This window comes from Oncorhynchus keta, chromosome 8, assembly GCF_023373465.1.
Source record: "Oncorhynchus keta strain PuntledgeMale-10-30-2019 chromosome 8, Oket_V2, whole genome shotgun sequence".
NCBI lineage: Eukaryota > Metazoa > Chordata > Actinopteri > Salmoniformes > Salmonidae > Oncorhynchus > Oncorhynchus keta.
Window position 1 is genome coordinate 27,740,100 of NC_068428.1, and position 27,039 is coordinate 27,767,138.

The following is a 27,039-nucleotide window of genomic DNA, read 5'->3' on the forward strand; positions in this document are numbered from 1 at the left end:
GTTTAAGTTCCTTGCTCAGAACATGAAAACGAATGAAAGTTGGTGGTTTATTTTAACATGAGACTTCAATATTCCAAGGTAAGAAGTTTTAGGTTGTAGTTAATATAGTATTTATAGGACTATTTCTCTCTATACCATTTGTATTTCATATACCTTTGACTATTGGATGTTCTTATAGGCACTATAGTATTGCCAGTGTAACAGTATAGCTTCTGTCCCCCTCCTTGCCACTTCCTGGGCTCAAACCAGGAACACAGATAGCAGCCACACTCGAAGCATCGTTACCCATCGCTCCACAAAAGCCGCGGCCCTTGCAGCGCAAGGGGAATAACTACTCCAAATCTAAAAGCGAGTGACGTTTGAAACATTATTAGTGCACACCCAGCTAACTAGCTAGTCATTTCACATTGGTTACACCAGCCATTAGGCTGATAGGCTTGAAGTCATAAACAGAGTTGTGCTTGCAAAGAGCTGCTGGAAAAACAAACAAAAGTGCTGTTTGAATGCTGCTGCTCAGTCAGACTGCTCTATCATATCAGACTTAATTATAACATAATAACACACAGAAATACGAGCCTTTGGTCATTAATATGATCGAATCCGGAAACTATCATTTTGAAAACAAAACGTTTATTATTTCATTGAAATACGGAACCATTCCATGTTTTATCTAATGGGTGGCATCCCTAAGTCTAAATATTTCTGTTACATTGCACAACCTTCAATGTATGTCATAATTACGTAAAATTCTGGAAAATTAGTTTGCAATGAGCCAGGCAGCCCAAACTGTTGCATATACCCTGACTCTGCGTGCAATGAATTTAAGAGAAATTACCATTTCACCTGGTTAATATTGCCTGCTAAACTGGATTAGTAGTAGTGATTATGATTGATTGTTTTTTATAAGACAAGTTTAATGCTAGCTAGCAATTTACCTTGGCTTCTACTGCATTCGCGTAACAGGCAGGCTACTCGTGGAGTGCAATGGTTAGAGCGTTGGACTAGTTAACTGGGTTAACTCACAGTTCTGGGCGACTTTAACCTCCCCACGTCTACCTTTGACTCATTCCTCTCTGCCTCCTTTCCACTCCTTTCCTCTTTTGACCTCACCCTCTCACCTTCCCCCCCTACTCACAAGGCAGGCAATACGCTCGACCTCATCTTTACTAGATGCTGTTCTTCCACTAACCTCATTGCAACTCCCCTCCAAGTCTCCGACCACTACCTTGTATCCTTTTCCCTCTCGCTCTCATCCAACACTTCCCACACTGCCCCTACTGGATGGTATCGCGCCGTCCCAACCTTCGCTCTCTCTCCCCCGCTACTCTCTCCTCTTCCATCCTATCATCTCTTCCCTCTGCTCAAACCTTCTCCAACCTATCTCCTGATTCTGCCTCCTCAACCCTCCTCTCCTCCCTTTCTGCATCCTTTGACTCTCTATGTCCCCTATCTTCCAGGCCGGCTCGGTCCTCCCTCCCGCTCCGTGGCTCGACGACTCATTGCGAGCTCACAGAACAGGGCTCCGGGCAGCCGAGCGGAAATGGAGGAAAACTCGCCTCCCTGCGGACCTGGCATCCTTTCGCTCCCTCCTCTCTACATTTTCCTCCTCTGTCTCTGCTGCTAAAGCCACTTTCTACCACTCTAAATTCCAAGCATCTGCCTCTAACCCTAGGAAGCTCTTTGCCACCTTCTCCTCCCTCCTGAATCCTCCTCCCCCCCCCCCTCCTCTCTGCAGATGACTTCGTCAACCATTTTGAAAAGAAGGTCAACGACATCCGATCCTCGTTTGCTAAGTCAAACGACACCGCTGGTTCTGCTCACACTGCCCTACCCGGTGCTCTGACCTCTTTCTCCCCTCTCTCTCCAGATGAAATCTCGCGTCTTGTGACGGCCGGCCGCCCAACAACCTGCCCGCTCGACCCTATCCCCTCCTCTCTTCTCCAGACTATTTCCGGAGACCTTCTCCCTTACCTCACCTCGCTCATCAACTCATCCCTGACCGCTGGCTACGTCCCTTCAGTCTTCAAGAGAGCGAGAGTTGCACCCCTTCTGAAAAAACCTACACTCGATCCCTCCGATGTCAACAACTACAGACCAGTATCCCTTCTTTCTTTTCTCTCCAAAACTCTTGAACGTGCCGTCCTTGGCCAGCTCTCCCGCCATCTCTCTCAGAATGACCTTCTTGATCCAAATCAGTCAGGTTTCAAGACTAATCATTCAACTGAGACTGCTCTTCTCTATCACGGAGGCGCTCCGCACCGCTAAAGCTAACTCTCTCTCCTCTGCTCTCATCCTTCTAGATCTATCGGCTGCCTTCGATACTGTGAACCATCAGATCCTCCTCTCCACCCTCTCCGAGTTGGGCATCTCCGGCGCGGCCCACGCTTGATTGCGTCCTACCTGACAGGTCGCTCCTACCAGGTGGCGTGGCGAGAATCTGTCTCCTCACCACGCGCTCTCACCACTGGTGTCCCCAGGGCTCTGTTCTAGGCCCTCTCCTATTCTCGCTATACACCAAGTCACTTGGCTCTGTCATAACCTCACATGGTCTCTCCTATCATTGCTATGCAGACGACACACAATTAATCTTCTCCTTTCCTCCTTCTGATGACCAGGTGGTGAATCGCATCTCTGCATGTCTGGCAGACATATCAGTGTGGATGACGGATCACCACCTCAAGCTGAACCTCGGCAAGACGGAGCTGCTCTTCCTCCCGGGGAAGGACTGCCCGTTCCATGATCTCGCCATCACGGTTGACAACTCCATTGTGTCCTCCTCCCAGAGCGCTAAGAACCTTGGCGTGATCCTGGACAACACCCTGTCGTTCTCAACTAACATCAAGGCGGTGGCCCGTTCCTGTAGGTTCATGCTCTACAACATCCGCAGAGTACGATCCTGCCTCACACAGGAAGCGGCGCAGGTCCTAATCCAGGCACTTGTCATCTCCCGTCTGGATTACTGCAACTCGCTGTTGGCTGGGCTCCTGCCTGTGCCATTAAACCCCTACAACTCATCCAGAACGCCGCAGGCCCAGTGGTGCTTGCCATGGTGCGGAGCTGTGAGGGGAACGGCACCTCAGTACCTCCAGGCTCTGATCAGGCCCTACACCCAAACAAGGGCACTGCGTTCATCCACCTCTGGCCTGCTCGCCTCCCTACCACTGAGGAAGTACAGTTCCCGCTCAGCCCAGTCAAAACTGTTCGCTGCTCTGGCTCCCCAATGGTGGAACACACTCCCTCACAACGCCAGGACAGTGGAGTCAATCAACACCTTCCGGAGACACCTGAAACCCCACCTCTTTAAGGAATACCTAGGATAGGATAAAGTAATCCTTTTCACCCCCCTTAAAAGATTTAGATGCACTATTGTAAAGTGGCTGTTCCACTGGATGTCATAAGGTGAATGCACCAATTTGTAAGTCGCTCTGGATAAGAGCGTCTGCTAAATGACTTAAATGTAAATGTAAATGTAACTGTATGGTTGCAAGATTGGAACCCCTGAGCTGACAAGGTGAACATCTGTCCTTCTGCCCCTGAACAAGGCGGTTAACCCACAGTTCCTAGGCAGTCATTGAAAATAAGAATGTGTTCTTAACTGACTTGCCTAGTTAAATAAATGGTATTAAAACTTGTTAGGGATTTGGTTCCGCTGTCGGGACCAAATCAGCGGAAATTTCAAGAGCGCCACCTATAGTTTTTGATAAAACTCAAACTTTCATTAAAACACACATGCAAGGTACTGAATTAAAGCTACACTCGTGAATCTAGCCACCAAGTCAGATTTGTAAAATGCTTTTCGGCGAAAGCATGAGAAGCTATAATCTGATAGCATGCACCCCCCTAAATACCGCAACGTCACCTAAACAACAGATTTAGCGGTAGCCGGCGCTACCCAAAACGCAGAAATAAAATATAAAACATTCATTACCTTTGACAAGCTTCTTTGTTGGCACTCCTATATGTCCCATAAACATCACAATTGGGTCTTTTTCCCGATTAAATCCGTCATTGTATAGCCTAAATGTCATTTGCTGGAAGCCGGTCTGATCCAGGAAAATGCCCTTTTCCAAGACGCAACGTCACTTTTTAAAATTACAAAAGTTGCCTATAAACTTTTACAAACCACTTTTCTAAACCAACTTTAGGTATTAATAAACGTTAATAATATATACAATTGATCACGGGGCGAACTGTATTCGATAGCAGCAAGTCTTGAAATCACCGTCCATGTTTTCCATTTTCACAACATCCTGTGGAGAGACTAAAACAGGAAGAGCCAAAACGTCATCAAACCAAGGATAAAGCAAACTTTTAATGCCGTAACTGGCGACATCATGTGGAAGCTGTAGGCGTTTACAAGGGATCCTCTTTTATCTTCCTTTCGCCTTAGACAATACATTGAATGGCGGATGAATATTATTTTGATGTTTTTGGTGATCAGTTTTACCAGGGATTTTTACTCCCAAACACGTTATGTAATAGCCACAGACACGATTTAACCCGTTTTAGAGACTTAAGAGTGTTTTCTATACACACATACTTATCATATGCATATACTATATTCCTAGCATGAGTAGCAGGACTTTGAAATGTTGCGCAATTTTTAACAAAAAGCTGCGAAAATTCACATCATCCTTAACAGGTTTTAAGAAAGAAAAGAAAAAATGTTTTAATAATAATTGGATATTGGCGCCCAAAAATACCGATTTCCGATTGTTGTGAAAACTTGAAATCGGCCATTCCGATTAATAGGTCGACCTCTAGTAGAGAGAGCGGAATGAGTACCAATGGGACTGCTGAGAGTGTGTGTAAGAGTGAAATAGAGTGTTCATGTACATAAGAGAAGATAGGGAAGTTGAAGGTTATCAGGTCTCCATCTCTGCTTTCTCTCTTCTCTTCCCCCCTGGAGGAAGAAGTGTTGGGCTGTTTGGAGGTCACTATTGCAAGGTGATTACATCACACACTGAATCTTTAAGGCTGTAGGCCCCTGAGGCTGCGGTCTGGGTAGGCCCCTGAGGCTGCGGTCTGGGTAGGCCCCTGAGGCTGCGGTCTGGGTAGGCCCCTGAGGCTGCGGTCTGGGTAGGCCCCTGAGGCTGCGGTCTGGGTAGGCCCCTGTGGCTGCGGTCTGGGTAGGCCCCTGTGGCTGCGGTCTGGGTAGGCCCCTGTGGCTGCGGTCTGGGTAGGCCCCTGTGGCTGCGGTCTGGGTAGGCCCCTGTGGCTGCGGTCTGGGTAGGCCCCTGTGGCTGCGGTCTGGGTAGGCCCCTGAGGCTGCGGTCTGGGTAGGCCCCTGAGGCTGCGGTCTGGGTAGGCCCCTGAGGCTGCGGTCTGGGTAGGCCCCTGAGGCTGCGGTCTGGGTAGGCCCCTGAGGCTGCGGTCTGGGTAGGCCCCTGAGGCTGCGGTCTGGGTAGGCCCCTGAGGCTGCGGTCTGGGTAGGCCCCTTTCATCTTATAAAGAGGCTGCCATGGTCTGCATAAGAATTTTAAAAAATCCCATAAAAATCTGTAAATTTAAGGCCCACATTGAGGCTGTCTGGAGATGCTATCTTTATCAGCATCATAACAGGATAGTATTTCAACCCCAGGGCCAAACTGAATCTTATCACCATTTTCATCTTATAAAGATGTCATTTGGAAATTTTACACAGAAAACCTGCCATAATTATTAACATTTTCTCCCAGATCCCTAAAAGTCTTTGCTTCAGATGTCCATGCCATTCTATCGATTTATGACATTCTGGTGAGCAAGGGTTTATTTAATCTTATAGAGCAACATATGACCGAAAGCTGCATGTACCTAATAAGACCATTTTAAAATTTTTTAAAAGTCCCATAAAAGAGCTCTTTAATTTACATTACATTTAAGCTTGAGATCCAGAGCGTTTTGGTCCACATTGGAACAGCCACTTGCATCTAAATCTTGTTGGGGGGGAGAAGGATTATAGATACTGGTATTCTGTGGGGTTTCATAGAGATGCTATCTTTATCAGCATCATAACAGCTGGATGAGTATTTGTTTGGGTGTAGGGCCTGATCAGAGCCTGGAGGTACCCGTTCCCCTCACAGCTCCGTAAAATGGTCTTGTAGCGGATGCGAGCTTCAACTGGAAGCCAAACTGAATCACCAGACGGGCTTATGAGTTGTAGGGGTTTAATGGCACAGAAACATGCAGTAATCAAGACGGAGATGACATTTTCAAAGCTTTCCATTTCCTTTCAAACCTACAGGAACGGGACACCGCCTTGATGTTAGTTGAGAACGTGTGTTGTCAGGATCACGCCAAGGTTCTTAGCGCTCTGGGAAGGACACAATGGAGTTTACCGTGATGGCGAGATCAGAAAACCTTTCCATAATTATTATTAATTTATTTGTTGAGTTTTTGCATTTTCTCCAAGTGATCCCTAAAAGTCTTTGCTAAGAGAGGGCCTAGAACAGAGCCCTGGGGGACACCAGTGGTGAGAGCGCGTCAGAGATGACCGTCAGGTAACTCTACCGCCGGATGCCCAACTGAGAGGGTGGAGAGGAGGATCTGATGGTTCATTCATTCAGAGGAGAGAGAGTTAGCTTTATCGATTTATGACATTCTGGTGAGCTAGTCTTGAAACCTGACTGGTTTATTTAATCTTCTGAGAGAGATAGAGTAAGCTGGCCATATGACGCTCAAGAGTTTTGGAGAGAAAAGAGAGAAGGGATACTGGTCTGTAGTTGTACCTAATTATACCATTTTTGAGCGAGGTGAAACATTTTTGGAGAAAAGTGGAACTTGTTGGGCGGCCGGCAGCAAGACGCGAGATTTCATCTGGAGAGAGAGGGGAGAAAGAGGTCAGAACATAGGGTAGGGCAGTGTGAGCAGAACCAGCGGTGTCGTTTGACTTAGCAAACGAGGATCGGATGTCATCGACCTTCTTTTCAAAATGGTTGACGAAGTCATCTGCAGAGAGGGAGGAGGGAGGGGGGGAGGATTCAGGAGGGAGGAGAAGGTGGCAAAGAGCTTCCTAGGGTTAGAGGCAGATGCTTGGAACTTAGAATGGTAGAAAGCATTTAGAGACAGAGGAGGAAAATGCAAAGGAGGGAGTAAGCCAGGTCCGCATTTGCAAATAAGCACATGGGCCTTCCATCATTCACTTCGAACTGGACTGTGTTTACAAGCAGTAGCACCAGAGTGACTTCAAATCATTAGATCATTTGCCAAAAAATACACACGAATGGATTACTACAAATATGTAAAAACCACGGGAGTCGGTTCTATTGATCAAACAACCATGGTAAGGTAGCCAGAGCGAGATGAGCTAAAATCTAACGAGGAAACAGATAAATCCTCAAACTTTTCCAGCCATCAAAAATTGCACTGATAAATGGGGAATAGTAGCCTGCAGCTTGCCTGCCAATGCATGTCCTAACCAACCCACGTGTTGACAAATGAATGGGAGCTTGCCTGTCTGCCCATTTGATCAATGACAAATACATTTCATTAACAACTAAGGATGTATTCGTAAATTGCCTCCAGTGTATCAGAGTGCACTCTACATTCATACATTCAGAGCATTGTCAAATTGTCTGTTTGTAAATTCAGGGCGTTTCGCGCTCTAGTGTTCTGAGCGCACACTGCACTATTGACACGGAACGCTCTGGCCAAAGTGTAGGGTTGATCCGAGCATTCCTCACAAAGCCAGTCAAGCATCCAAGCTAACTGGCGTAAGTTAGCTAGCTTGCTAGCTACTTCGACACCTCACTGACCATTTTTCTAACCCTAGCAGAGCTGGATAGGCTGTTTACATGTTATCTAGAGCATTAGCGACTAACTGCGGTGCGGGCAACAATTGAATTACATTGTTGCCAACGTTTCATGCCATGGGTCATATTCAGCTGGTGCTGTGCATTCATAAATTCACTGTATATTCTGCGCTCTGGCACACAGACGAAAGTGCTATGAAATCTTGCTAACTAACCAAATGACACCTGCATCTCTGGCTGTAGCCACCAACAAACGATTGAGGGGGGAAAAGATTGCCACTCACCCATTCCTCCAATGTCATCCTACCAGCAACTAGCTGTTAGGCTCAGTGTTTTTAGCTTGCTAAATAGCTACTTAAATAGATACGCTAGCCTATTAGCCGCGTTATGACCTGACTTGTGATCATTCAAATTTCTCATTGTATTGACATTCCCAGCCAGCCATATCTCCGTTTTTGTACCAAATATTGTGTCATTGAAACTGAAACAGTGCATTCCGAAGTTGGTTTTGTACCATAAACAGGGAATTTGATATTTTTGACTGATATTATGATTGTTTGTTTCATATCTGCAAAGTAGTTAAAACGCTGTCAGTTCCACTTTAAGCCTGCGTCAGATAGTCTGTTTATTATTCACCATAACAATAGCAGCCCAGATAGCCTAAAAGAGAGTAAGGCCATGGTGAATGGGGTTTAGTAGAGGTTTGCTAGCTAATGGTGTGTCTTATTATCCTTTTCATACACAGACCAAAACCATGGAAAAATAAGAGCCACCTCTAAAGACAGTCATGATTCCTGCATTTTCAGACCTTTTAACCAAAATACAGCTATCGGGGCTGTGTGAATGGTTCTCGGTTTTAAGCTGCACACCACATGGTTTAATAACAAACCACATGATTTAATAACACCCCTCCCAATTGTCTAGCTACCCAATGATATGTATTAAAGGGGTATACCTGCAAATAAGTGGTAAATAAATGACTGTTTGAAAAGGGGTCATACAAATATTGCCTTTTATTTATTTTTCTCCAGGTAACATACCACACCGCCTGTCTGAAATGGGTACCAGTGTGTGTGTTTCCTCTGCGCACTCCTCTGCTGGACTAGCAGAGAACGTGCTACGGTCCAGATAATGACTCTCTCAGTCTCAGTTACAGCAGCGATGACAAGATCTTGTATGATATGTCCTGAGGAAAAACAACAGTGATCTGGGACTGGACTCAGACCTAACAAGAGAGTGAAGACAGATGGAAGACAGAGAGGCATCTGTATGGAAGCCTTTAATTCTGCCCGTGCCTTCAATCTCTCCACACCTGTATTTCTCTAATGCTGGGGTCAAGTCAGAGCAGCAGTTGTCCCCCTGTGATTTTACTATAAAGAAACTAGGATCTTGAGAGCCACAAAACAGTAGTGTAATGTGTGTGTGATACTGACAGCTTCAATTTACAATGTGACATCACCCATCCCATCATGCTAAATGTGTTTTTTTTTTGTGCGTTTCTGTATGTCAAAGCGTGTTAATTGTCTCATCACCATGTGAAGGTAGAATCTCAGTCTCACTTTGGTGTCCAAGGACTAACTTCAGCTGAAGACACACATTGCTAACTAACTGTGTTTCTGAATCATTAATTACTTGATCAGGAGAGACCAGGAGGAAGGGAAAGAACATCCAAGATATTACATCCTGTCCTTTTAATTGCCCTGCCAGATGTATTGGAAATAAATAAGACTTACTGAATAGACAATACTAGGGTTATTGTCACACTTTGATCCTGTTGGCTTTGATTGCATGGTTTAAGTCGCTCCTTAGGAGAAAAACACATTTTATTGTAAGGGTAACCAAGGTCAGTATATACTGTGATCCATGTAGCACCAAACCAGCAGAACACACCAGACACTAACACACACATGCACAGACAGACAGCTACAAGCAGCACGCACACACAGAGCCAAGACACCTTAATCTAATCCCAGACCATCCACAATGGCTCTCCCGGATTTACCCATAATCCCTGAGAATAAACTCATTTACACACTGCCCTGTACACGGAAGTCTGTCTATATTGATGTGACAGCACACTGGAGACCCTTGCTGCTGCTCTGCATCCTCCGCCAGCCATAACACTCATTTCAAACTGGTGAGAGGGCACCTTGAAACACTGTCAAGAGAGGACTGGAGACGGAGAGTGTGTGTGTCAGAGACAGTATCCCAGTTTAATTGGACAGGGGCGTCAAGTAGGACGTGCGACATCAGTGTTGGCTGTGGAGTAAGTTACACACTAATTACTGATCCTCACTCGGCACGTACACACACTAGACCAGAACACACACTTCTTTACTAACCCGTACACTGGACACCTAAACTAGTCACACACACACCTCGTCAAGCACACACGCACACCTTGCTATTTCAGACCTGAGACGAGAGATACATGTACCTGAAAAAAGCAGGCAAACACAAACAGTGTCCTCAGCAGTGGTGCCATCCCTCAGTGTCGGAGAGCAGTGAGTGTTTTAAGATCATCTGGCAGCACCGCTTTCCTCTGTAAAGGTCAGTTATCCATCTACAGCAGCAGGAAAGGCCCATTTCCTGGAAGCTCTCAGCCCAGAAGCTACCACACTACCCAGTAGTGCCTAATTAACTACACACATTATTAATGTCTCTTTCTTCCTGTGGGCTTAGTCTATCCTTTCTTATTTTTCCAGCCTGGAGATATTTCTAATATTCTGTAGAATGTTAAGAGGATAGGAGAGAGAAGGGGGGGGGGGGATCTAGTAAGGGAGAGAGAGAAAAATTATTTCGCCTGCTGGTAAAACCTGGAAATCACCCAAACCGTCAGCTAGTTGTTCATCAGCCTTGTAAAAGACACACACACACAACGCCTCAATCTTCACATGCATTACTTCCCTTCCTCTCTTATGTCCCTCTACCCCTCCACTAATAACTCTCCCCAGGCCCTAACCCTGCCTGTTTCTCTGGCTGTCACCCGGAACCCCAACTACATGAGGGACCGAGCAGGCCTCCCTGTTTCATCATCCTCTCCTACAGAAACCTCAGGCACACACACGCGCATGTTCCATCGTACGCTCCATCTTTCTCACACATACTCCTCAGGCCCTCGCTGTGACAGGGGGGAAGCTGGTGTCAGGTATCCTACAGCAGCCCAATACTATATAAAGAGAGAGCTAAAAGAAGAGGGGAGAGAGCGGGAGAACAAGATAGAGAAATGGAGAAAGATGGGGGAGAGTGAGAAAAATAAAGGGAAAGATTGAGAGGGAGAGGGGGGGTTGAAGGGAGAGAAAGAGGGATGATTCTTTGGCTCTTTAGGACGTTCTTCCTCTCTCCCGGCACCGGAGACTAAATCAAAGAGACACAGATAGCCCCCATGCAGAGCTGGCAAAGCACAGGCCAGGGTCAACACACAAAATAATAAGTTGATAATTAGTGAAGGATGAATGGATGTCGGCTGAATTGGCCTTCATACCAATTTACACAGCAGAGAGGGGGATGAAAAATAATGAGAAAAGAGAGGGTGAAAAGAGAAAGGGTGAAGGAATAAGAAGCAAGAGAGAGAAGGTGTGATGGGAGTTGAAGAAAGTAGAGAAAGAAGGGTGAGTTAGCAAGAAGGGGTTAGCTGGAGCCCTGACAGCACAGTAGGAGACGGTTGTGAAGTTAAGGATTAGCTCTGCATGGGGGGACATCCACAGCAGGGGGTCTGGAGCTAACTTTACCTCACCACAGAGCTCTGCCGTGGGACTACAGAGGCACGGACACCCCCCACTCCTCTCCCAGCTCCAGGCAAAGAAACAGACACAGGAAAACAACTCATCAACACGCCACATTAGGAGACGAGAGGGGGGGGGGGGGTTTGGGATGCAGTGCAGGCGGTTTTCTCAGCGCTGAATGGGTACCCCATCAAGGAGCATGTGTGTCTATGCCTGTGTATGTATGAGTGTTAGTGGGAGTGTGTGTACGGATCATTCATACTTGTATATCTACTGTGTGTGTTTAGGGCAAAGGGTGAACGGGAACCTGCGTGTCTGTGTAGAATGGGTTGAATGAGTGGGGGCGCATCTCCCAGTGTGGCTTAACAGCTTCCCCGAGCAGGCAGACAATGGAGAAGATTACACTCACAACAACTCTATACAGCCAGGCTGAGTACTCAGGAGAGATTCTATATAACCAATATACAGCCAGGCTGAGTACTGAGTGGAGCTTCTATATAACCACTATACAGCCAGGCTGAGTCCTGAGGAGAGCTTCTACATAACCAATATACAGCCAGGCGAGTGGAGCTTCTATATAACCAATATACAGCCAGGCTGAGTACTGAGTGGAGCTTCTATATAACCACTATACAGCTAGGCTGAGTACTGAGGAGAGCTTCTATATAACCACTATACAGTCAGGCTGAGGAGGGCTTCTATATAACCACTATACAGCCAGGCTGAGTACTGAGGAGAGCTTCTGTATAACCACTATACAGCCAGGCTGAGTGGAGTTTCTATATAACCACTTTACAGCCAGGCTGAGTGGAGACTGAGCCTTCTATACAGGAGAGACCGAGGACAGAAGGACAGGCGTAAACAGCCTAAAGGCATCCGCATGCTTCTGTTCGGTGAATGAGTTTGCTCGTTTATTCCATTAAAAGAGCTTCACTTGAAAAATGAGATAAAGCAGAACTAGTACCAAAGATTTGAATAACTAAACCAAGACAGATCAGAGCCTGTCGTTTCCAATGAGAGCAAATGAAGTGGGCAGAACAAGCAATGAGGTGGGCAGAGCAAAGCACGAGCTAGTGAGATCCAATTGGCACATTCTAGCTTTTATTGGCATATTCCCATTAGGGAATGCCTACTCTGTAAAGTGCATGTACGCAATAACTCAATTCGCCCCTTGCACTTTGGAAAAGGGTAAAGTCCACAAAACGCAGTCCACTCTGTTACCATATGGAGATCGAATGTTGCATCAATAAGAAAATTAGCAGAACTTCGGTCAAAACCCATCTCGTTCCATCTTCTCCCACTGTGCTTACTCTCGTCACCATATTTGGAAGTGAGTGGAAACGACAACCGAATGCTTTACATAAGGTGAAATATCTAGCTTATTGTTCTGTGATGTTACTGTTTTTCCATCTTGAGACACTGTAGCAAGTATATACACTGCTCAAAAAAATAAAGGAAACACTAAAATAACATCCTAGATGTGAATGAATTAAATATTCTTAATAAATACTTTCTTTACATAGTTGAATGTGCTGACAAAAATCCCACAAAAATGATCAATGGAAATCAAATGTATCAACCCATGGAGGTCTGGATTTGGAGTCACACTGAAAATTAAAGTGGAAAACCACACTACAGGCTGATCCAACTTTGATGTAATGTCCTTAAAACAAGTCAAAATGAGGCTCAGTAGTGTGTGTGTGGCCTCCACGTGCTTGTATGACCTCCCCTGTAAGCACAACCACCACCTGTGGACGTCGGCCCTCATACCACACTCGTGGGGTCTGTTTCTGACCGTTTGAGCAGACACATGCACATTTGTGGCCTGCTGGAGGTCATTTTGCAGGGCTCTGGCAGTGCTCCTCCTGCTCCTCCTTGCACAAAGGCGGAGGTAGCGGTCCTGCTGCTGGGTTGTTGTATCCTGATGTACTGGCCTGTCTCCTGGTAGCGCCTCCATGCTCTGGACACGCTGACAGACACAGCAAACCTTCTCGCCACAGCTCGCATTGATGTGCCATCCTGGATGAGCTGCACTACCTGAGCCACTTGTGTGGGTTGTAGACTCCGTCTCATGCTACCACTAGAGTGAAAGCATCGCCAGCATTCAAAAGTGACCAAAACATCAGCCAGGAAGCGTAGGAACTGAGAAGTGGTCTGTGGTCACCACCTGCAGAACCACTCCTTTATTGGGGGATGTCTTGCAAATTGCCTATCATTTCCACCTGTTGTCTATTCCATTTGCACAACAGCAGGTGAAATTTATTGTCAATCGGTGTTGCTTCCTAAGTGGACAGTTTGATTTCACAGAAGTGTGATTGACTTGGAGTTACATTGGGTTGTTTAAGTGTTCCCTTTATTTTTTTGAGCAGTGTATAATCAAACAAGAAATCTGTCATTCATTTTGACAGTTTTGTAGAGATTTTAGTCATGCAATTTTACATCTAAGATGTTTGGTGCAGTATTCCTCAAGCGAAAAAATGAAAATGTGTCATCTATCATTGAATGACAAACACTTCATTGAAGAATCCTTACCGTTGACCAATGACCGACGAAGGGGGATATGTGCACAAACAGCCGAAGACCAAAAGGAACAAAAATGTCAAAATGTTGTCATAATATATGCTGTACCCAACAGAAGTCATAACACTCGTTCCCCCAATGGACCATAGAGAACCAACACAAATACACTTAACGATGGATGCACACAAGAACGTAAGTACCCACACACACACAATGACATTTTAATTGTCACGGACCCAGAGGAGAAGGCCACGCCGGAGCAAAGTCTACCACTTCACAATGTATTGGAGAAGGCTGACCATGCCAAGGCTGTTTGAGAGAACCACAACTAGACAACTACACACATCAGTGCTGCCAACAACACAACTTCCTCACACAGAAGCACAGCTCCCCACACTGGAGGGCCACAACTGGAAAACCCTGTACCAGACTAGACACCATATCCCTGTGTCGCTGTATTACGGTATTGTTCGCTGGGCTGCAGCACAACTCAGGTAAGGAATGTTAACCAATACTGCAATATTGAGTCATGTCAAGACACCTTGAGTAGGTTCTTCCTTGGGTCTTCAGCTCCTAATCTACAATGTATTCGGAAAGAATTCAGACCCCCTATTCTAAAATGGATTCAAAATGTTTTTTCCCCCTCAATCTACACACAATACCCCATTACGACAAAGCAAAAACAGGATTTTAGAAGTGTTTGCAGATGTATAAATACGAACTTAAAAAAACATATTCTGTCCCTTTACTCAGTTCTTTGTTGAAGCACCTTTGGCAGCGATTACAACCTTGAGTCTTCTTGGGTATTATGCTGAAAGCTTGGCACGCCTGTATTTGGAGAGTTTATCCCATTCTGCTCTGCAGATCCTCTCAACCTCTGTCAGGTTGGATGGGGAGTGTCTCTGCACAGCTATTGTCAGGTCTCCCCAGAGATGTTCGATAGGGCTCAAGTCCGGGCTCTGGCTAGGCGACTCAAGGACATTCAGAGACTTGTCCCAAAGCCACTTCTGCGTGGTCCTGACTAAGTGCTTAGGGTCATTGTCCTGTGGGAAGGTAAACCTTATTACTTCAGTCTGGGGCTGAGTGCTTTGGAGCAGGTTTTTATCAAGGATATGTCCTTTGCGCCATTCATCTTTCCCTCAATCTAGTCTCCCAGTCCCTGCTGCTGAACAATATCCCCACCGCATGATGCTGCCACCACCATGCTTCCCCGTAGGGATGGTGCCAGGTTTCCTCCAGATGTGACGCCAGAGAATCTTGTTGTTCATGGTATGAGAGTCCTTTAGGTGCCTTTTGGCAAACTCCAATCGAGCTGTCAGGTGCCTTTTACTGAGTGGTGGCTTCCGTCTTGCCACTCTACCATAAAGGTCTGATTGGTGGAGTGCTGCAGAGATGGGAGAACCTTCCAGAAGGACAACCATCTCCACAGAGATACTCTGGAACTGATCAGTGACCATCTGGTTCTTGGTCACCTCCCTGACCATGGACGTTCCCGCCCGATTGCGCAGTTTGGCCAGGCGGCCAGCTCTAGGAAGACTCTTGGTGGTTCAAAACTTCTTCCACTCAAGAATGATTAAGGTCACTCTGTTCTTGGGGACCTTCAATGTTGCAGACATTTTTGATACCCTTCCAAAGCCTTGACACAATCCTTTCTCAGAGCTTTACGGACAATTCCTTCGACCTCATGGCCTGGTTTTTGTTTGCTCTGACATGCACTGCCAACTTATACAGACAGGTGTGTGCCTTTCCAAAAACCTTTTTTCGCTTTGTCATTATGGGTTACTGTGTGTAGATTGACGAGGAACATGTTTAATTTAATGCATTTTAGAATATGGCTGTAAACGTAACAAAATGTGGAAGGTGTCTGAATACTTTCTGAATGCACTGTATGTGTACTGACTTCAGTCATTCCTAATCCACTAGACGGGTGTATAGAACAGATGTTATAATGTGAGTGAGTCAGAGACAGCTTTCTATAGACTGTTGCTGTGGTCTCCTGCTGGGCTGGTATAAAAAGGTAGGAGCCTTGAGACAGACTGACAGATTGATTGAGGACATAATTGTGAATGTAGGAGAATTTCACGGTTAAGATCCGTGAAACCAAGAGCAAGATAGACGGCCAGGCCACAAATGAGGCAGGAAAGGCTGGAGGCGTTGAGGCTAAGGCCTTGACAGAGATGGAGACGCGTAGACACGTGCGCGCACAGACACACACAGACGCCTGTAAACAAACCTCAAATCAGCCGTGCCAATCAGTGCCTGAGTGGGCAAATCAACTGTGGCTGTGTGGCTGTAGAGCTGCAGGGCAGAGGCCCAGTCAGTCAGGCTGCTGCTGGGCAAACTGCACACTGTACCAGCCCTGCACACATGACATCACACATCAATATATGGCAATTCCATGGGTAACAGATTGATGCCGAAACTCAGATTTCCCACTTTAAAATGCATGTCAAACAAAAAACAATGATTGCAAAGTTAAAAACCATACAACTATTTCCTCTGGAAATTGTACAGCATTCTGTTACTGTGGAATTGTCCTATATCAAACAACAGATGGATAGATAGACAGCTGACAAAAACGCAACAAAACTGCATCTTACAAAATAACGCTGTGAAGAGCCAAAATATGACCATGGGTAGAGAGCTGGCGAAGGACAAAAGACAGAAATGTTAGTAAAGTTTCACGTTTTTAAATGTCTCTTGCACAAGTACAGTGAAATGCCTTTCTTGCCAACTCTAAACACAAAAATGCAGTAATCCATGACAATGGGGGGGTCAAAATCAAAAATAACAGTCTATCTGGTGTGGCCACCAGCTGCATTAAGTACTGCAGTGCATCTCCTCCTCATGGACTGCACCAGATTTACCAGTTATTGCTGTGAGATGTTACCCTACTCTTCCACCACGGCACCTGCAAGTTGGGGGGAATGGCCCTAGTCCTCAACCTCTGATCCAACAGGTCCCAGACGTGCTCAACTGGATTGAGATCCGGGCTCTTCGCAGGCCATGGCAGAACACTTATATTTCTGTCTTGCAGGAAATCACGCAAAGATCAAGCAGTGTGGCTGGTGGCATTGTCATGCTGGAGGATCATGTCAGGATGAGCCTGCAGGAAGGGTATCACATGAGGGAGGAGGATGTCTTTCCTGTAATGCACAGTGTTGAGATTGCCTGCAATGACAACAACCTCAGTCCGATGATGCTGTGACACACCGCCCCAGACCATGACGGACCCTGCACCTCCAAATCAATCCCGCTCCAGAGTATAGGCCTCGGTGTAACGGTGATTCCGACGATAAACGCGAATCCAACCATCACCCCGGGTTAGACAAAACTGCAACTCGTCAGTGAGGAGCACCCTGTAGTCCACTATTACATTTACATTTACATTTAAGTCATTTAGCAGACGCTCTTATCCAGAGCGACTTACAAATTGGTGCATTCACCTTATGACATCCAGTGGAACAGCCACTTTACAATAGTGCATCTAAATCTTTTAAGGGGGGTGAGAAGGATTACTTTATCCTATCCTAGGTATTCCTTAAAGAGGTGGGGTTTCAGGTGTCTCCGGAAGGTGGTGATTGACTCCGCTGTCCTGGCGTCGTGAGGGAGTTTGTTCCACCATTGGGGGGCCAGAGCAGCGAACAGTTTTGACTGGGCTGAGCGGGAACTGTACTTCCTCAGTGGTAGGGAGGCGAGCAGGCCAGAGGTGGATGAACGCAGTGCCCTTGTTTGGGCACTATCAGCTCCTTGTCCTTATTGATGTTGAGGGAGAGGTTGTTGTTCGTGTACCACACTGCCAGGTCACGGACCTCCTCCCTATAGGCCACGAATCAAACTCATTCCACGGTGGGCTGAGCGTCTGCGGGTTTACACTCCACCTTTGTTTTTGATTTATGAATTAAGGTCACTATTTAGTAATGAACTCCCCACCTGGTTGTCTAGGTCTTAATTGAAAAGAAAAAACTAAAACCTGCAGACACTAGGCACTCCATGAAATGAGTTTGACACCCCTGCTATAGGCAGTCTCATCATCGCTGGTGATTGGGCCTATGATGGTCTTGTCGGAAAACTTGGTGTGAGTGGCACATGTCTACACAGTCCTGAGTAAACAGGGAATACAGGAGTGGACTAAGCGCACACCCCTGTGAGTCCCCCTGTGTTAAGGGTCAGTGTGGCGGAGGTGATGTTGCCTACCCTCACCACCTGGGCTTGGCCTGTCAGGAAGTCCAGGATCCAAAGGGAGGTGTTCAGTCCCACCAGACACTGTACATGTCAAGGTTTCCGTTCGCCGGTAATAACTGGCTTTCGTCACTACAAAAAGGTACATGCCGATAAATAACATTTGGTACCGGTCTATTGTCCCGGGAAACAAAAAATCCCATTGTGAAATAATGCCAACAGTATAGTTTGGTGGAGGAGGAATAATGGTCTGGGGCTGATTTTCATGGTTCGGGCTAGGAACCTTCCTTGCAGTGAAGGGAAATCTTATCACTACAGCATACAATGATATTTTAGACGATTCTACTTTTTTTTTACTGGTCCCCGGTGGGAATCGAACCCACAACCCTGGCGTTGCAAGCGCCATGCTCTACTAACTAAGCCACACAGGACATTCTGTGCTTCCAACTTTGTGGAAGTTTGGAGAAGGCCCTTTCCTGTTTCAGCATGACAACACCCCGTGCATAAAGTGAGGTCCATACAGAGATTGGTGTGGAATTGGAATGCCGACTGCAAGCCAGGCCTAATCGCCCAACATCAGTGCCCAACCTCACTAATGGTAGTATGGAAGAAAGTCCCCGTAGCAATGTTCCAACATGTAGTGGAAAGCCTTTCCAGAAGAGATGAGGCTGTTATAGCAGCAATGTTCCAACATGTAGTGGAAAGCCTTCCCAGAAGAGATGAGGCTGTTATAGCAGCAATGTTCCAACATGAAGTGGAAAGCCTTCCCAGAAGAGATGAGGCTGTTATAGCAGCAATGTTCCAACATCTAGTGGAAAGCCTTCCCCCGAAGAGTGGAGGCTGTTATAGCAGCAATGTTCCAACATGTAGTGGAAAGCCTTCCCAGAAGCCTTCCCACTTCCCAGTACTAACTCCATATTAATTCCCACATTTCAGATATGTCCGGTAAATTAAAATTCTGCCGGTCAAATGTCGGGCACCACATTTTCATAACGGAAACCCCAGTACACCAACAGACAGACCTACTCTACTACCATATGTCCAGCTAGAGAGCAAACGAAAGACCACCTGTGAGACGGCAGTGAGAAATCTTTAGAGAGCTGAGGTTAAAGTCCTGTCATGTTTTAATGCTGTTTTGATGAGAAATCCATGTGCTTAGCTGGCCCAGCCATTCTGGAAGGAAATTACTATAAATGGCTTAACAACACTGGGTGTGTGAATGGCTGTGTGTGTGTGAATGGCTGTGTGTGTGTGTGTGTGTGTGTGTGTGTGTGTGTGTGTGTGTGTGTGTGTGTGTGTGTGTGTGTGTGTGTGTGTGTGACACACGCTACAAGGGAGTATAAATATCCCTCAGACAAGGAGCTCTTGGCCACCTGGGGAGCAATTACATGCTTTGTAGCATGAAGACACTTCTGTCCACACACTGTGAAAACCAACACAGCAACACCTACTATATGCCATCACCCCCACTTTCTACATAAATTCTGACATTTCGTCCACCAATATTTCAACCACTCAGATAAGACACACTAGCTGTTTCTGTACACCCATTAGTAGTTCATAGTATTCTGTTGAACCCCTTACACATAGTTGCCCCTCTACCACTGCTTTCCCGGTTCATCTGAGTGCCCCGATAACAGACAGAACCTTTTAACAGTTTCAGACAGAGAGCGTTGTAGATAATGGACACTGGCTGAGGGTCTCCGAACACACACGTCACTGCTTTGTTTGGCTGTAAACGCTGAGATACACTGCTAGGTCTGTAATTACAAGCTGCGACTGGAGGCAGAGGAATCAAATGCGTTTCCATTACAGGACTCAGTATTCCAGGCAGACAGCCTTAATGACACAGCGTGGCAGCGTTACAGAGACATCAAATTAGATGATTCCATTTGAGGGATCGATGTTACATGGAGATAGTGTCGTCGGTATCTGTGTTGTTGCGTTGAGAGCAGCTTCACGGTGTGTGTGTGTGTTGTTGCGTTGAGAGCAGCTTCACGGTGTGTGTGTGTGTTGTTGCTTTGAGATAGGCTTCACAGTGTGTGTGTGTCGTTGCATTGAGAGCAGCTTCACAGTGTGTGTGTCGTTGCGTTGAGAGAGGCGTCACAGTTTGTGTGTGTGTGTGTGTGTGTGTGTGTGTGTGTGTGTGTGTGTGTGTGTGTGTGTGGTTGCATGAGAAAGGCTTGGGAGATCCATTCAGTTCAGTAATGAGCAGCAGCAGCCTGTTCCATTACTTTCTGTAATGTTATTTTGATTGCTCAATTTAATCTCCCCAGCCCAGCATCAAGACCGTGTGTGGAGAGCAGCAGAAGATAAAGCCATTCACATCTCCTCATAGGCCCTTCAGTCTCATTGTTGCACTTCAGTGGATGGAAGTGTTGCTTTCTGATCAAAGGGATTTTACCAACTAATCAATTATCAAGTTTGACATGAAACTGTCCTTTACAGCTCAGGACAGTTACACACACAGGGATATACAGGCAATAGCCATCCTTCTAACCAGGGACATCTATGCACAAGGCTCTATTGAAAAAGCTAGTCGATGTAACCTAACATTCAAGACACTTCATGAAATAACTTCAATACAAGTATAGCCAACAGAGCACCTGCAAACATGTTTTACCACAGCTTCCGTTACTGCTACACTAGCAGCATCCAAAGCTTGTGCCACTTAATCCGTTGTTTCCATAGGCACGTCAGTGTCCTACCTCTCTACATGGTCCAGGTTTCCTGACACACCCAGACCTCCGATGGTATAGAGTTTCCCATCGTAGACCAGACTGTTGTGTCTGCAGCGAGGCACCGTCATACGGGACATCAGATTCCAGTTGTCCAATAGAGACATGTAGCACCACACGTCAGCTACCATCACCCCCGACTCTGTCCCACCTGAAACACACACATAAAATACACACGTCAGCTACCACCACCCCAGACTCTGTCCCACCTGAAACACACACATAAAATACACACGTCAGCTACCACCACCCCCGACTCTGTCCCACCTGAAACACACACATAAAATACACACGTCAGCTACCACCACCCCCGACTCTGTCCCACCTGAAACACACACATAAAATACACACGTCAGCTACCACCACCCCCGACTCTGTCCCACCTGAAACACACACATAAAATACACACGTCAGCTACCACCACCCCCGACTCTGTCCCACCTGAAACACACACACCACACACTCGTCAGCTACCATCACACCAGACTAACACCGACTAAATAAAATGCATATACAATTTAACCAATGTTAAAAATATCCAGATAGATTATTTTTTTACTGGTTTACAATAAGTCATTTTGGAATCGTTATGACCTTGGGGCAAATGTAACAAGGCACCACCAAGACAAAATGCCTGTATATTCACCCTTATTTCTACCCCTCACTGTTACAATGCATTACCTAGCTTGGTATGAAAGCAGCAAACAGAGCAGACATTCAATCCATTATCTGGAGGAACACAGGGTCCTCAGCCTTGGTTAGTACTACTGCACACTGATGATTTCCCCACTGAGCACCTGCCTCCCCACAGACACACACAGGCCAGGTCCATGGGAAATGAGGGGAGAACATTCTCTCTTAGCATTTCTAGTGTTCTGTTTCCACAGTCAAATGTCAAGGTCTACCTCTGTATAGGAGATGTACACACATGGAGACTAGACGAGAACAGAGACCTCTGGAGGAATATAGTACAGAGAACAGAGACCTCTGGAGGAATATAGTACAGAGAAGAGAACAGAGAACTGAGACCTCTGGAGGAATATAGTAGAGGAGAGAACAGAGAACTGAGACCTCTGGAGGAATATAGTAGAGGAGAGAACAGAGAACTGAGACCTCTGGAGGAATATAGTAGAGGAGAGAACAGAGAACTGAGACCTCTGGAGGAATATAGTAGAGGAGAGAACAGAGAACTGAGACCTCTGGAGGAATATAGTAGAGGAGAGAACAGAGAACTGAGACCTCTGGAGGAATATAGTAGAGGAGAGAACAGAGAACTGAGACCTCTGGAGGAATATAGTAGAGGAGAGAACAGAGAACTGAGACCTCTGGAGGAATATAGTAGAGGAGAGAACAGAGAACTGAGACCTCTGGAGGAATATAGTAGAGGAGAGAACAGAGACCTCTGGAGGAATATAGGGGAACAATAATATGAATATAATTTAAAAACTTTACACTGGCTGTATGGATAAACAGATATAGATATACTCTGTGTGTGACGGTCCACGTCGTTAGCCTACCTGACAAGTAGATGTTGTCCCCAGCTGAGATGACGCTGAAGAACTCTCTGTCGTAGAAGGGCAGGCTGGCCAATGGGAACCACTTACTGTTCTGAGGGTTAAAACATGTCACCGCCGTCAGAGAGCGCTGGTTCATACTGATGGCCTGACGACCACCGATTAACACTATCACCTCTGCCACACCTAGAGGGACAGAGGGAGGGGGAGAGACAGAGAAACTCATTAAACAAGTGTTTGCAGAAACTATCATACGGTGAGGATGCTGTTTTTGTGAGTGCGTCAGAGCAGTGTTTCTGATAAAAGGACCCAGCCTATTTAGTTGGTTTGGAGCAGCAACTGTTGACTGAGTCAGAGGTACAGGTGCAATAATTGGTGGTATTTATTTACAATGAAATATAAATAGTGATTGCACAGTTAGGATCCTGCAATAGCATAGGAACTAGTGACATAGTTGGGTTCAAGCATTGTTTGTAACTAACAATCAGTCCATTTGTGTGGGGAGAAATGGAGGGAAATAACCTGCATGACATGTGATAGTTCACAGGCAAATCCGTTTCAGAAATGGGCTGTGGTTTTGTAGCCTCGGAAGTGGGAAGCCCAGGTTTGTCACGTACGAAACAGGATTTTGGAAGGTTGTGGACTATGGTTGTGGACAATTCCTTTTGGGTGATGGACATAGCTCTAATTGGTCTACAGACGGCACCAAACTAGGCTTCAGATGTTTTTCCAATTTAGCAGCCTGCAGGCCTTGTTTATTGTTATTTCCAATTCAATAGCCTCTCAGGGATATGCAAAACCAAAATGCAAACTGACAAAGTTTCCTCTTGGTGCAGGAAAGTGTAATGTGTAAAGTGGGACATATAACTCAATTATCTAGACAGCTCTCTCTGCCATCTGTTAGGCTGCAGCAGCTCTCTACTCTCCAGTCCAATGCAGATAACTCTCCTGTCTGCATCAGTCTTTCTCTCTCCCTCCCTCCTTCAGTCTCTCCCTCCATTGCCACAGAAAATACTTTTATCCCACCATCTCTACCACCGCAACTCTCTTCTACCCCCTCTACTCCATTCCCATAGATGCACATCACTTCTCTATCTGTGCTAGTGAGACTCACAGCATGGCCTCAAACCCTTACTAAATCAATACGCTAAATCAATGTGTGGATATTCAAGAACAGCAGCACTGCAAACACAACAGCATTTTAATTCTGGGTCTCATCTAATTCAGAGCAGCACCTCCACCTGTGTGTGTGTTTTGATCAGAGCTCTCTCAGCCAGTATAAGTATTCTCTCCATGTTCAGTGCTCAACCATGGTGTTCAGTACACTACTGGTGCCTCATCTCTCACACACTGTTGGCATACGCTGTATAAAGATGCTAGTGATGCGTAGTGTGTGTGTTTGTGGTTGCGTGTGGCAGCATACGCTGTATAAAGATGCTAGTGATGCGTAGTGTGTGTGTTTGTGGTTGCGTGTGGCAGCATACGCTGTATAAAGATGCTAGTGATATGTAGTGTGTGTTTGTGGTTGCGTGTGGCAGCATACGCTGTATAAAGATGCTAGTGATATGTAGTGTGTGTTTGTGGTTGCGTGTGGCAGCATACGCTGTATAAAGATGCTAGTGATAAGTAGTGTGTGTTTGTGGTTGCGTGTGGCAGCATACGCTGTATAAAGATGCTAGTGATGCGTAGTGTGTGTTTGTGGTTGCGTGTGGCAGCATACGCTGTATAAAGATGCTAGTGATGCGTAGTGTGTGTGTTTGTGGTTGCGTGTGTGTTTGTGTGTGTGTGTGTGTGTGGCAGCATACGCTGTATAAAGATGCTAGTGATGCGTAGTGTGTGTTTGTGGTTGCGTGTGTGTTTGTGTGTGGCAGCATACGCTGTATAAAAACACCAGTGATCCAAAACAAACACACTGGCTGTCTGCCACATGCATCTCCAGGCCTCTTTTAGTCCTCAACAGCAGTTTGACAGAGGGAGGGAGAAAGGGAAAGCCAGAGAGAAGGAAAGAGATCTATTCCTCAATCATTCCATAGCTTGGATTCTAACCGCTGGCTCATCTTCCTGGATCAATAGTCCTTCACCACCCTCGTTCCCTTGACAACCACCTTCCACCACTCCTTTTTTTTCCTTCACCACCTTCCATCCCTTTAAACACTGCGGTCATCTTAACTAAAGCTGCTCTCCAGCTTTCCTTATTTTCTCTCTTCCTGTCTTTCTCCAGGGCTGTTAAAATACAGCGAGAGCTTTTGATAAAAAAAGGAGAGGAGAACAGAAGGCTTTAGTGGGATGAGCAGAGAGAAGAGGTACATGTTGACACTGGGATAGGATGGCTGGAAACATACACTGCTTCTTCCAAAGAAGAAGCAGTTTAAAATCACAAAAATGGGCCACAAACGTGCTAGAGCTTTACCAAATATTAATATGTGCTGCCAATGTAACTACAGATATGGGTGACTGAACACTGACTGATTATTAAAGCAGAGGAATAGTGACAATATATAGGAAGATGAGAGCAGTATAAAAATATTTACCTCAGTGCAGTGGTATTCAGAGTGGCAACAGCACAACCATCAGGTAACAACTACAGAACAACTTCAGCTGACATACTGCTCATATACAGTACAATATTGCTGAATGTGTGATTCTCAGTCCTGAGGTAAATGCCAACCATGTATCTCGACACAGAACATATACAAGAAACATACATAATGTGTTGGTTGAATGCATGTGTGTTTAGATCCTTGTTCTCTCTACATCATCATGCATTATAACAACCTGAAGGTTCATACATACACCAGGGATGGTGGAGTAACTGCCAAGATAAGTGACTCATCTTTTTATTTTTCAATTGCAGAATGTTTTTGTTAGTGAACATGACATCTGGATGGGAGGTGGGATGCCTCTTGAACCCTGTCACCTGCTCTTAAAGGTCAAACAGAGACACTTCTGCACTTGTTAGGGAAGTGGGAAAAAAACAGAATGAATGTTATTTATTTTGTCTGCCTCTCTTCCTACCAGTCTTTGTCCTTGGCTCTCTCTTGCTCCATATCTCCGCCTCTGTCCTCTGTTAGAGTAACTAGAAACTGTTCATACGTAGCATATCCAAACATGGAACCAAAACATCCTATGGGGGTTGTGAGACAGCCAGGGTGAAGGTGAATACAGCCAGTGTTGGATCACATCACAGGTAGAGCTGCTAGAGACGTGTGAGCACGCAGTACATTCTCCTTCACAACAGATCCACACAGGGGCTGATGTCATTCAGCTGCTGAAACAGTGGGGGAAGAGGAAGGATGTATGGAGGGATGGAGAGATAACTGAGACGCTGACAGCATGTGTTCTCTACAGTGTCGTGACCATGAGAGGAAAGGAGGGGCGAGAACTCTGGCAGGTTAGCTGCCCACCTGCTGAGCCTAGCTTCGATGGAACACACACCACAGCCACTACCTCCTAATGACTCCTATCCCTGACACCAGCCTGCTCCCTACTGTTCACACACACACACACACACACACACACACACACACACACACTCCCTGTCATTTACATCACAGCAGGACTAAGTAAGGGTTCCTCCTCCACACGCCATAGATTCTTACACACAAATGTCACTCGGGAGCTTTCATTTCCTGTACACACACCTTTCCTGCACCAGTCCAGTTTCCCCTATTCAAAACGTTCCCTCTATCGCCCACTTTCTCAATTAAATTTAATTCAATCTACTTTATTGACATGGAAAGCAAAACCCTTACATTGTCAAAGTAAACATGACAACAATGGTCCAACAAGAGCACTGTACAGGAATATACTAGACTGTTAATAAAAAATAAATAATGAACATGTTCAGTGGTAATAATATTAACAGCAATCACAACCACTAATAATAATAGATAATTGTAAAAATACAATTAATACTGGTACTAGGTTTAACCGGACTTCGAGAAAAGGCATAGTAATGACTAGTAGCAGTATGGAAAAGCCAGAACAGAACAAAGTCAAATATTAATGACAGTTTTTCACTTAGGTTGTGACAGGAGGCTAAAACACAGTATTTTTATTTAGAGATGTATTTAGGTTAATCGTTTAGGTTCACATTTATCCTCTAATTTTGGGTAAGATTGTATTTTTATGACTAAATATCTTTCACAATTTGACAGAAAATACAGCTCCGTCTGTACCTCTCCTCTCTGCGTTCTCCGTTTCTCCTTGTTCTACTCCCTACTCTGACCCTTCCTCTTTTTACCCAACGGCTAAACCCTGCTCTCTGTCTATCCCTCTCACCTCAGCCCTGCTTCCTGTTGTAAACCCTGCTCTCTCCATCTATCCCTCTCACCTCAGCCCTGCTTCCTGTTGTAAACCCTGCTCTCTCCATCTATCCCTCTCACCTCAGCCCTGCTTCCTGTTGTAAACCCTGCTCTCTCCGTCTATCCCTCTCACCTCAGCCCTGCTTCCTGTTGTAAACCCTGCTCTCTCCATCTATCCCTCTCACCTCAGCCCTGCTTCCTGTTGTAAACCCTGCTCTCTCAGTCTATCCCTCTCACCTCAGCCCTGCTTCCTGTTGTAAACCCTGCTCTCAGCCTATCCCTCTCACCTCAGCCCTGCTTCCTGTTGTAAACCCTGCTCTTTCCAT

General features: G+C 45.9%; 1 protein-coding gene and 1 non-coding gene across 2 annotated transcripts in view; both read right to left on the minus strand.

The window, feature by feature from the left end:
- Positions 1–27,039, minus strand: part of LOC118387061 (kelch-like protein 29) — a 435,230-nt gene that overhangs the window by 17,843 nt on the left and 390,348 nt on the right. The window contains exons 11-12 of the mRNA XM_052523942.1: positions 22,413–22,595; positions 20,866–21,046 (exon numbers count right to left, since the gene is read on the minus strand). Of these exons, the coding sequence (XP_052379902.1) occupies positions 20,866–21,046; positions 22,413–22,595 (364 nt within the window). The remainder of the gene's footprint in view (positions 1–20,865; positions 21,047–22,412; positions 22,596–27,039) is intronic.
- Positions 18,516–18,589, minus strand: trnaa-ugc (transfer RNA alanine (anticodon UGC)). The gene has a single exon. It is a non-coding gene; the product is annotated as a tRNA-Ala (tRNA).